Here is an 11,979-nt window from a genome sequence, read left to right as displayed (position 1 = left end):
ATACTTAATATATGAAAATACAGTAATCTTTGAGAGGTAGTGTCTTCCAAGAATTTTCTAAGATTTTGCCTTCCTTCTGGGAAACACTCACATTCTTATGCAACATGAAACATCAAAACTGATTAGCAAGCAATTCCATTGTGCCAACTGTCAGGTTGGTCTTAACTCTACCACAGTTAACAGTCAACTGGTTTCATTTTGCCAAACAGAGTTCTTAACCGAGTCACAGGAAGTGTATGTTTTATTTGAGCTATCCAGAGTAACTAAAACAATAAGACATATTTACATTCACATTTTCCCATACTAAACAGACATTTGTCTCATTTTGATTCTGTAAACATAACCTATTAATTTTCTTTTTGAGGCTTGTTGATCCAAACTTCCAAACAATGTACTTGTTTGTAATGACCGTATTCTGATTGGCTGATGAGTCCACACTACAACTTGTAAGTACTAGCCCTGTGCTCAAGAACCAAGTGCTATTTTGTCCTTTCCACAATATTGAAGAATAAAAATGCAAAAAAATCAACCACCGCATTTTATGAAAATGTCTACACAAGATAAAACTATTTACCTGCAGGATTATCAGGCTGTGTGTAATCAAATGTATTCTCATCATTCCTGTAAACATTGAGTGACTTTGCCTAAATGATGAAAAATATGAAAATTACACTAAGATACTGGTGTCCTCATGCATGAGAGTCTAATAAAATTATGTCCCAAATCAAACAGGACATAATTTGGCAGGGAATTTGTATATCATAAGTGATGTGTTTAGGATGGACTTCTTCTCAAATTTAAATTAGCTGGGTGCTGTATATAAAATACTGCACAGCAAGGTATCTGCATATAATCTGGTGTAGGAAAACCCAAGCCTGGCTTAGGTACCAAGAGCAGCCAGAAATAAAGTGCTTATTGACAGCTTCGCAGAGACACTAGCCTGCAGTCCACTGAAGAGTTTTGACGTTTTATACAACACAGCAGATCCTAGCAAGTCCTCATCTCGGACTCCATTTCTGAGAAGATGTGACTTCCTGATGATGACTACCTTTTCAAATCATTCCATGAAATGATAGTCTCCCCCAGAGTCATTATATAAGGCATCAAAACAATCACACTTTAATTGCGGCCAGCGTAACTTGCATGGTGCCCCATATACTAATGGCTGTGAAGGAGATTAAAGAAAAGAACTGCTTAACCCTTACATAATACTAACAAAGAGCCCAGTCACACAAATTTGTAAAATCATTCTTCAAAAGAAAGTACTTACTTGTTTCAAACCAAAAGAGATTCCCAGGAGGCAGTGCAGCCCAGTAGTAAGGGCGGTTGCCTTGAAACCTGGGGATCCCAGGTTCAAGAAACATTCTGACCACTCATTGAATTTGTTCCAGGTAGGCCCTGGTTCAATTTCCTGGCTGCACTTGTAAATAGCCAACTGGTTTGCCTCTGGCCAGTTGGGATTCTTAAAGTTGTTCTGTTCAATGCTCGCAGATATTAGCTAATAGCTACTCTCAAAATCTGACGGTAAATAATAATTTTATTTTTATTTATATAATTTTTATATTTTTCCCTTTAATGGGTAGTATCATCAGTTTCATACAGAGTGAAAAAATGCCATTCTTCATCATACCTTTGAGAACTCAATCTTCAGAGTGTTGCAGCCTGTGTAAATGTCAGCACCGTTTAAGCTTTCTTTGGCCTGTATTGCTTGCTCTACAGAGGCAAATCTGTCAGGGAATGTTTGTTAAGGTATCTTACCTCATTGACTCCCAGGAGTGGGTCTTAATACATTTTACTGATCTGTCCAGCCTTCTCAAAATCGGCCGGTCGACGGCTCAATGAGCCGCCTCCTCAGAGAGCTTGACCGTCTCCTTCCAGTCAGAAAATGTCAGTCACAATACATTTTAGCGCGAACGTGAAGTCACTGGAGATATTCTAAAAGCTTGAAAGAAGTTTGTTTGACGTACAAATTTGTGTCCACAATATTTGTTTGCCTCGCGCACATGAAATGTTTATTTAACTAGCATTCCAGTATTTCTTATCAGACTCCAAGCAAGTGTCAATTCCATATGTAAAAGTTCGTCACTTGAAATCCACCAGATTGCACTAAATTGCATTTGTGAAAGTCTAAATTTGAAAAAATCCCTAGGGGAGCATGCCCCGAGACCCCCCTAGAAGCTTGCGTCCTTTGGGCACTCGCTTGGGTGCCTTTAGCACCAAACCGTCTTTACCTTCCTTATGACCTGCTCCCGAAAAATATTTTGAGAAGGCTGTCTGTCTAACGTCAGATGATTTTACTTGTCAATGGGGTTGGTTCAGGAGTCAATGGGTTAATAAAAAACAGGTAAGGATACACTTTTAAGTCAAAAGCACAAAAAATGTTAAACATAATCCTATGGAGGGCTTGTAATAGCAGGTAAATCCACAAAAACCCATAAAAATCACATGCGAAACCTAGAAATTTTACCAAACATATGTTGGTACAACACATTTGAAAACTTACTGGTACTTGTCCATGGGGGGTGGTCCTTGCCTGCTACCAGAGGACTTTTTCCTTTTCCATTCGCTAGATGTCAAAAGCAACCTCTGCCATAGGTTGAAACTCACTGTGTTGAGCATGCACGGCTGTTACCTGACGACCAAATCCTCATGTGATACTTCATGTTGTTTGGGCTCACTTAACAACAATGGAATTACTGTAAAGGAATGTGCTGGACACAGTGGACTCAAGTCACAGCCAGCAAACATAATTATAATAGGGCATGCAGTTTGAAGAGTGTCGTCCGAGCTTGTGGATGGCGGTTCAATCAAAGAGAGTTTCGACCCATGGCAGAGCTCTCTTTCCTGTACTCTTCAGTTACCAGCGAAGGCAAAAGAAAATAAAACCTCTGCTAGCAATGTGATAACCCATTGACTCCTACAAGTGAGACTCAATAGATTTTACTTTAATACCAGAAGATTTTACTTGTCCATGGGGAGCGGTTTAAGAGTCGATAAACTTGTCATTATTTTTCTTTGCGGGTTTTCTTATTTTTGTCAGAAAGGATACTCGATCATTGCTTGTAATCCACTTTTTCTGAAGATCACAATCTTCAAAACACGGCCTTGTTTACAGAATATTGTATGAAGAATGTCCTGGAAATATCAAAATAATTAGCAAAGCTTCCTGTAATATTGTTCCAGTTAAAAAAAAAAAACTGAACGTATATTTTTGCTGTAGAGATGAAGTATTCTTAGCTTTTTTTTCTGGGTGGTCCAAAAACAGCCAAGAGTGCACAATAATTATGGCTGGCCACTTTCATTGCATTGGGATTATGGAATACATAGAGGCCAAGTACAGTACCATGCAAAAGTAAGTTAGCAGTCTCGACTCGATCCTCGCGAATTGAGGATCGAGGATCAAGTCGAGGATCAAGACTCGATTCACTCGAAATCAAATTCGAACCTCGACACTCGATTCTCGGAAAATCACCGATGGGAAACATAGGGGCCAAGTATTATCTACTTTTTTGCGTTCTCTTTCTACAGAACTGTACATGCATTGTGAATTTTTTTCTTAATGATTAATGCTATTTTCAGTTTGGTCATTATACTTTTAGTCATAAAACAGTCAAGCAACTTAGAGAGCAAGCTATTACAGTGTGGACTTTGCACTTAGGCCAGACAACAACAGCTACATGTATAACTCTGTTTCCATTTCTTCCTGAATAGCGTTTGGATTTTCTATATCCCAAGGAATGAACTTTGTGAGATAAGACCTGTACATGCAAACTTATATTCTTCTTCTTCTTTATATCCTTGAAGACTTGAGGTCCTAACCATTTAATTAAATAATTTTGCAGATATGATTACAAAGGCAGCACTATGTGTCCTCAGTCCAAACAGAGTTGGACCCACAACCCCTCTTGCCATACTTCAAAGCTCAATCAAGTAAGTCAATCAGATGGCAATACCCATAGAGTGCTCGAAGTTGTATTAAATGCTAATTGGCTTCTCTGTACATGTATCACTTTCGACCTGTGTCAGTAGATTCTCAAAGACATGAAGAGAACAAGGGTCTTGCTACAACTACATTTCTTATTAATATTACTCACAGTTGTCACTGGGTATTGAGGATTTATAATGCAAATCAGCAGAATCCTGGACGGGGGATTTTCTACTTGAACATGGAGGTTTCTATTGAAAGAGTAATTAAAAATAATTTAGTATTGGCAGAAAATGTCATTAATTTTATTCGGGTCCAAATCCAGATGTTGCTAATCAGTCACTTCAGTTTTTGACTGCTATTGGCATTCTCAATACAGTTTGACATGAATGATGAATAAAAAACTACTGTATGTGCTATAAATGTGTGTTAGATGAGAATAGATAAGTGTAAACAAGGTGCACTGAATGTCCACTGATCATCTTGTCTTTTTTTTTTGCCTGTGTTTCTTTGTTAAAATCAATATATGGATTTATAATGATGAGGCTCGTGTTGATGGAACCACTGAAAAGTGTGTGTTATTTCTAAATCACTCAATTTTTTAGCTGTTCTTTTCTAGTAAACTATTCGCAGTTTTCGTTCTCTGACAAAGTTGATTTTTAAGTCAAGAAAGTCGTGTCAAAATTCATTTTTTGGTTTGGTCATATAATGCATCACCAAATCTTCTTGACAATGTTTCTTGAGAATGATTCTTTAAAAGTTAAAAAAAATTATACAATACATACTTTGATATTGACTTGCTTTTGGAATAATTAAAGTAACAAGGTCGGCCACATAGAATAATTTTCTCTTCATTTCCACTCTAAAAAGACAAATCAAAATAAGAAGCTATTGTAAGAGCAGATTATGGTTAAGAACAACCATTTCCCTCTGTTCGCAAGTACCACTTCTATATAGGATTTAAGCATTAAGAGATCCTTTGGAAGACAACCCAAAGTTTCCCTTTAAGTTGTTGTTACATATTCAAACTTTTCGCTGAAACGTATGTACAATGGATCTGCAAAACAAATTTCAGCAGGCAATGCACCGTGTAACATTAAAGGTCAAAAAGTGTTCGGGAACTACTAGATTCCCACAAAACAAGTCAATACTACATGTAGTTCCATGGTCCACTTACTGATTGGCCTATGCAGTGGCGAAAAAAGACTGAGCAAGACCAGTTTCTCAAAGAGGTGTTACATGGTGAAACTCTTATTTTTATCACCACTGCAATGTTGCGAGAAGTAAAAAAAACTTGTCTCGCAACGAGACTTTAGAAAGCTGTGTGGGTTCTCTGCTCCCACAGCTTTTCTCCAGGTTCTCTGGTTTCCTCCCTTAGCAAAAACCAGCATACAGCTGATTCCAGCTGACTGTTAGTCTCTCTTTTGCCCTAAATCACTGAATCGAACACTTCAAAATGGCTGAAACTGCAGGTTGCAAATACCGCGGGCATTCGACCCACAGTTTCAACTATTCTAGAACAAAGGAGAGACTGCTTGCAGTCTAGCTGGCTGTAACAAGGAAGGATTACGTTTTTGCAAATGTTGGCCATGTAGCTCAGTCAGTAGAGCAGCGGTGATCTAACCCGAAGGTTTACAGTTTTTCTCTGTCCTTTTGTGGGTCCACTTCCATCAGTAGGGCTAACACTCACATGGTTCATATGGGGTAGAAACTTAGCACTTCACACTACACTCTAATCAGTTTAGCTGGCTGTAAGCTGTGCTCAAAGGTCATACATGTATATGAACCACATAGCGGCAGCAAGAGGCAGCATAGTATTCCGATCAACCTTCTTGAGCTTCTGTACTTGCGATGGCAATTAGCGAGAGTATCGCGATCTTCTTATAGTTTTGCCTATGCGCGAGCCGTCAATATTTTGTGGTATTGCCGTCTCACTTTTGCCGCCTGTGATTGGTTCTAATGTTGAAATTGACGTTGTTGCCCTGAATTGGGTTGCTGACATACGCGAACAAATACGTTTAGCAGGTAGAAAGAATTGAAATTTCGATCAGGCACGGGTTGATTAGTTTACAGTTTTATTTATCCTTATAAATGATGGATCGCGATACAAAACAAATTGCGAATTTGAGACGGCAATACCACATTATATTGACAGCGTTGGGAGAAAATATATTCCGTATTGGGCTCTGTCACTTTGCGACTCCGCCCAATACAGAATATATTTTCTCCCAAATAGCCGTCAACATAATGTGGTTTGCCATCTCAAAATCGCAATTTGTTTTTATAGTTATCATTAATTATTATTGTTATTGTCATATAAGCGAATTGGGAAAGAAACTATTTTCACACAATTTCCGGTTGTCACTAGCTAAGCGACCTGAAGAACTGCTGGTGAAAACACCGCCAATATACAGCACAATTAGTTGTTGGAAAACATCTCCACTGCCATCCATATTATCTTAGGTGGGGGCAGATGTAGTGAAAACTACATTGTATTACTACAGCTGTAGTTATTATAAAACAGTCTACTTTAAAACCCCGGATGTCTTTATTAACCATACTTTTACTTTTACTTTACTTTATTCGCCACAATTCATGGAGTGGCAGGGGAGAGGAACAGAACTTTTCGTCCCAATTGACACCTAACCCCTACATGTATATCCATAGATCAGACCACAACACCGGGAACTCCACGCCTTACTCTTCTCGAATAGTGTGTGGGTTCTTTAACGTCCCACAGACTTTATATATACCCAAGGGTTGTGGGATGGGAACTCCGGCTTATCGTCCTTATCCGAGAAGACTTGAAAGTCCAACCATTTGCAGATGGCGTTACAAAGGCAGCACTTTCTCCGCCACCGGTGCGCGGTTAATAATAGTTTAGCCTTCAGAAAATAAAGTATGTACACATGTAACAGCAGGTGAGTAAACCTTACATCTGTGTATTCCATGACAGCTTTTGCAGATTCAATGTCCTAAAAATTGATTCAAAATAACATTTAAATGTTGGAAGACAAGAACATTACTTTTTACTTGGAGCAACTACATTGTACAGAATACAGGGCCACATTCGAGACCTATAGTACCATGCAAAAGTACTTTATTTACCCGTGTATAAGTCGACCCCCCATTTTTTATGACATAAAAAGCAATTTCTTAATTGTTCGAAATGATCGAGTTCCTGAAATTTCAAGGTAAGCTGTTATTTTCGGATTTTTGTAGTCGAATAATTTCATTTTGTCAACCATTATGTCCAGCTTCATAAGTTCAGTTTTGAATTCGCACGTGTTGCGTGACATGACCTGAGCTGTTTTCTATGTGAGACAATCGGCGACACTTTTGATCTGCCGCCAGAGATAATAAAACATTTCAGTCAAAGTTCAGTTTGTTGCATGCTTTCCAAGTGAATTTCAAGCATTAGTTCGCTTATCGTGAGTGAAATGACAGAGAATCCAAAGGCAAAGTATGTTATATTTTTGTTTTGTGCGACCCTGTTGATATTAATTCCGGGCGTGCACGTGTCATCGTCTCGGTTCTTGTTTTGCACGTAACTTGTCTGTTTTGCAAATTATGCAACTTTTCTTCAGGGTTAGTGTTAAAATTAACGTGTTAAACATAAAACTTGAATGTATTCAATCGCTTGGTTATTAACATTGACCATGGCGAAGTTATGGCCGCATGGGCCGACGATGAACTGTGTATCGATCGCTTACATTTGTTTACGGGCAACCCTAAAACCAGGAATCCGGAATCCGGAATCCGGAATCACAGTTCTAGAGTAAAAGCTATCCTAAACATTCATAAAAGCTAACCTTAAGCCTAAGGTTAGCTTTTATGAATGTTTAGGATAGTTTTTACTCTCTGTATTGGTAAAACAATGACCTGTGATTCTGGATTCCGGATTCCGGATTCCTGGTTTTAGGGTTGCCCTTTGTTTACTCTTTTGTTCCTAAATTACACCTCAAAGTGTAGTTAAAATAAATGATGCTCTTTTACGGAAAATTGAGATTCAGTTCTGTTTTTTTTTTTTTTGCTGTGGAGATCTAGATCATTTATCAACTGGAGCCAACAGTTCCTACAGCATACGGATTCGATTCCTCGAGACGTTTTCAATGTGATCGATGGAGCTTTGACAGCCCATACATTTTGATCGATGAATCAACAGGCACAACAGTTTCAAAGAAATTAATCATTTTAAGTACATATTGGTTGGGAGGGATAAGACTTTATTTTTTTGCAATTAGAAATCTGAAAGGGTACTGCAGCAGCAATTACAGGAAGGACACTTGAACCGTGAACACTTGACATTTTTGTGTACATTGTTTTTTTGGAGGAGGAAGAAATACATGTAAAGGCTCTTCTTATGATGTATAGTGTTACATGTATAGCATTTTGTAAGAGTAAGGACGAGCCCACATTCTATAGTCACTGAAAAAATGTACAAAAAAATATCAAGTGTTCATGGTTCGAGTGTCCTCACTGTAAGAGGCAATAGATCGCAATTATTAATTCTTGAATATTAATTAGCTGGACCCCCAAAATTTTGCAATGGACCCCCAAATTTGAAAACCTGGATACATCTCTGTGGAAGTATTGGCCCTTTGGCTCAGCAGTGGATGAAAGAACAAGTCTTATAAATATTGGGGTCTCTTATACTGGTGGCTTGTTTGGCTCGGCACTGGATGGCAAATGAACTAAACGAGCCAGCTAATCAGTCTCTAGATGTGGCCCTGAATTCTGTGGCTTAATGGTGCCATACAATAGGGATCTGATGTACTTTTTACCATGCATTTATCATGCCCTCTTTCCCTTCTCACCTCAAACTCTACCAACGCTTGTCGCATTTTTGGCATCATTGTTACACAGCTGAAAAGCAACAAACATTTTTCAAAGAATGCCAAGAACACAGTGGCTGGGTATTCTGCAGTTACTCCATTTCTCTAAACTGCAAAATACCCAGCAACTCATTCGCATAATATGAATGACATGTATTGTAATATAATTGCCTTGATCGTTCTTCTTCCTGATCAATGCATGTATTTCAAAGACGACAATAGACGAGTTCACGGTAGGCCTTGCGCACGATGTTGCTTATCACTGTGATATTCTATGATTTACTCAAGTTTGGTTATGTTTTATTGTCCACAGATGCCCACTTAGTTTGTGATTAGTCCAAATGTGTGTTGACAGAAGACAAAACTTTTGGTATTTTCAAGCGAAAGGCACATTAATTTTACCAGCGCGAAGGGAGACTTAAATTAATTTTTAAAAACACTCACAAATCCGCACTTACGGCGTAACAAACAAGTTGATCGTGCCTTTCGTGCCCTTTGAACAGGGAATCCAAATATCGTGCATTTCGTGCCTTGTTCTCGTTCACCGATCGTGCCTATGGAGTCTTGTTATCGTTCCATGATTTCGTGCTTTTCGTGCCTTCGTTTGTACATCGTTCCTTTCGTGCCTTAATTTGCCTATTTCATACATCGAGCCCTTTATCGTTCCTTTCGTGCCCAGATTTTTCGCGCGAAAGCCGTCGCGTTTATAACATTTGCTGTAACTCCCATTTGATGTCAAAAAAAAAAAAGACAAAAATAAAAGTAATGAATGGAAAATCATGTCTCAGTATTTTCTTTTGGTAATCCCATTGAACAGTTATACAATCTGCGTTTCCTTGCACGACGCCGCAAATGCAGTAAGTACTCGTAGTATAAAAGGATGAACACTGTCAAACAGAAAGAGTCGCCGCAAGATCAACAAGTTCGCACGAGGTGAGTTTTGTCCCTGTCTTCGCTTTAAAAGAAAACTTCTCACTTACTTTGCTTAACTATTTGCTAAACTTCATTTAATATGATAAAGATGAGCTGAGATTGTTTCTGCAAAGCAACTTTTGGAAAGCCAATTTAGCGCTTATCGGAAATTTAATCTCGGCTGCAACAGGCAATCAAAATTATGGTTGGATTGTTATAATCTTTTCTCGCAAACCTCGATTGGCATTTAGTGTGCTTTCGATTGGGAAATCCGGATTTAAATCTTAAAATCTGGATCTTTTGACGTCTTTAATCTACAGAACGGTCGATTTGTAAATTACGGCGGATTCTCGGGTAACTCAACGATCAATTCGCCCGACACTTGATATAATGATATCGCTGGCAATAATTCAGACAAAGAAACAAGAGGTCCAATGGTAAACAAACAGCCCAACAGAACACAATTTTCATGAATGTCTTCTCGAACGTTTCTTGTATCAGCCCGGTTCCGGTTTTGGGCGCGATTGAGTATTTCTTTGGTCACGTAAGCCTACGAGCGCAGGTTATGGTCACGTGGGCACGAAAGGATCGGGCACGATGGGCACGACAGCTGAGAACGATAAGGCACTATTTGCTCTTAAGGAACGAAAAATGGAACGCATTTGACGAAGTGGGAACGATAGGAACGATAAGAACGGGAACGAAAGGCATCATGTAGACCACAAAGATGAATTTTTTGGGTGGTAAGTCAGCGTGACATTGTAAACAAGACCTTTTATCTTTAACCCTGCTTTGAAGAGAAAAGAACTGACTCGTAACGGTAAACACGATCTATGTGCATGGATTTTTTGCCACGATCTTGGTCTGTTTTTCTTTTAATACGAAAATTAAGAGGATTAAGTCTGGAGCGTTTTTCACTAAGCAGAGGGAAATTTTTGAACCTGGCTTTTTGCGGACTCTGATCTCGATTGCCCGGGTGCTCGGCAATAAACAACCATCATTTACAGATTGCACATACTTTCTACAATATTTTCCCAAAATTTTACGACCCTAACCTTATTATAAGCGCCAAAATTGAGAGTTTTCTAATGTCACTCAAAATGTTACGCGAGTGGTAACCAACATCATGCGCAAGGCCGGTATTGATTGCATCATGGGTAATCAGGGCAACATGGTGGGAAATTCAAAGGTTTGTATGGAAATTCAAAGCAAAATATACTGTGCATGACTCTACTTTAAAAACTTTTGCCTTCATAACCTTTGAACACTTTATTTTAGGGTGCATAATTACAGTAAAAAAACTGTACTCTCCCTTATGACCCTATTAAACTAAATACCAATAACTAAAATATTAAATTAATAAATTACTCAAATACTAAAATATTAACGTATTAAACTACGAAATACGAAATACTAAAATACTAATTGAGAAGTAGTTAAATACTATAAAACTAGAAACTAAAAATGTCACCATATAAGCTAAAAAACTCTGTCAATGCTAAAGGTGTCAGGCGTAAATTTGCACATTACTAAATCAAAGTAACTTCTTCTGAATTTTTCTGCACTCGAAAAACAGACAAAGTCAAACCAAACAAAGAAGTTCATGTTCACAACTGAGATGAACTAGAGTTGGTATCCTTTCTTTGGAATTCCTAAATATTGCTTTTTTGTCTCCATACATTCTCTGGAATTTTGTGCCTTTGGAATTACAGGAAATGTATGGCAAAAACTCTCTTTAATAAATAATTTATACAAAAGCCATTCTCTCCAAATTTATTCTGCCGCCCCTTTGAGCGCATATCTTCTGTTTTGGAAAATAATAAAACCCAAAATGCATGTCAAACGTGAACTCGTCTATACGTAGTTGTCGGGAACAATAAAAAACCAGACCAGTAGCAATTAAAATGAAACTTGAACGAATAAGTAACCTCATTTGGATGAATTCCGTGATATAACGTGCGTAAACTGACCTGATTGTGCCAAAAGAAGAAAGGGCATGCAACAAATCTTGTTCACGAGCTTCGTCTGCTACACCGCGTACATGAATTACCGCTGATGGTTGTTGGAAGTGTGGATTTCCAGGACCAACATTTTCATACGAAGTCTGTTCGTAGCCTTCGACATCTCTTGGCTCCACTTTCTGGCGTTTAAAGTCACCAGTTTCGTATTCATACCCACTTTCGGCATCTAGAGCACGCTTGCCCAACATCATATTATCCGCCATCTTCTTTTCTTCTTACCCAGAATTCTCCTCTGTCGAAATTCTGAATCCGCGACAGATCAGCGGTTAAATGTTGGCGGTCGTTT

General features: G+C 38.5%; 1 protein-coding gene across 1 annotated transcript in view; it reads right to left on the bottom strand.

The window, feature by feature from the left end:
- The window catches only part of LOC138026113 (heterogeneous nuclear ribonucleoprotein L-like), a 24,448-nt gene extending 12,532 nt beyond the window's left edge, over positions 1-11,916 (bottom strand). Inside the window, exons 1-8 of the mRNA XM_068873312.1 lie at positions 11,643-11,916; positions 8,743-8,791; positions 6,862-6,900; positions 4,711-4,787; positions 4,095-4,176; positions 3,050-3,135; positions 1,631-1,727; positions 575-644 (exon numbers count right to left, since the gene is read on the bottom strand). Of these exons, the coding sequence (XP_068729413.1) occupies positions 575-644; positions 1,631-1,727; positions 3,050-3,135; positions 4,095-4,176; positions 4,711-4,787; positions 6,862-6,900; positions 8,743-8,791; positions 11,643-11,896 (754 nt within the window). The 5' untranslated portion in view covers positions 11,897-11,916. The remainder of the gene's footprint in view (positions 1-574; positions 645-1,630; positions 1,728-3,049; positions 3,136-4,094; positions 4,177-4,710; positions 4,788-6,861; positions 6,901-8,742; positions 8,792-11,642) is intronic.
- Between the last annotated feature and the right edge of the window lie 63 nt (positions 11,917-11,979).

Source organism: Montipora capricornis, chromosome 12 (genome assembly GCF_036669925.1).
Source record: "Montipora capricornis isolate CH-2021 chromosome 12, ASM3666992v2, whole genome shotgun sequence".
Taxonomy (NCBI): domain Eukaryota; kingdom Metazoa; phylum Cnidaria; class Anthozoa; order Scleractinia; family Acroporidae; genus Montipora; species Montipora capricornis.
Note: the sequence above shows the minus strand (reverse complement) of the source record. Positions and strands in the feature narration are given on the sequence as shown.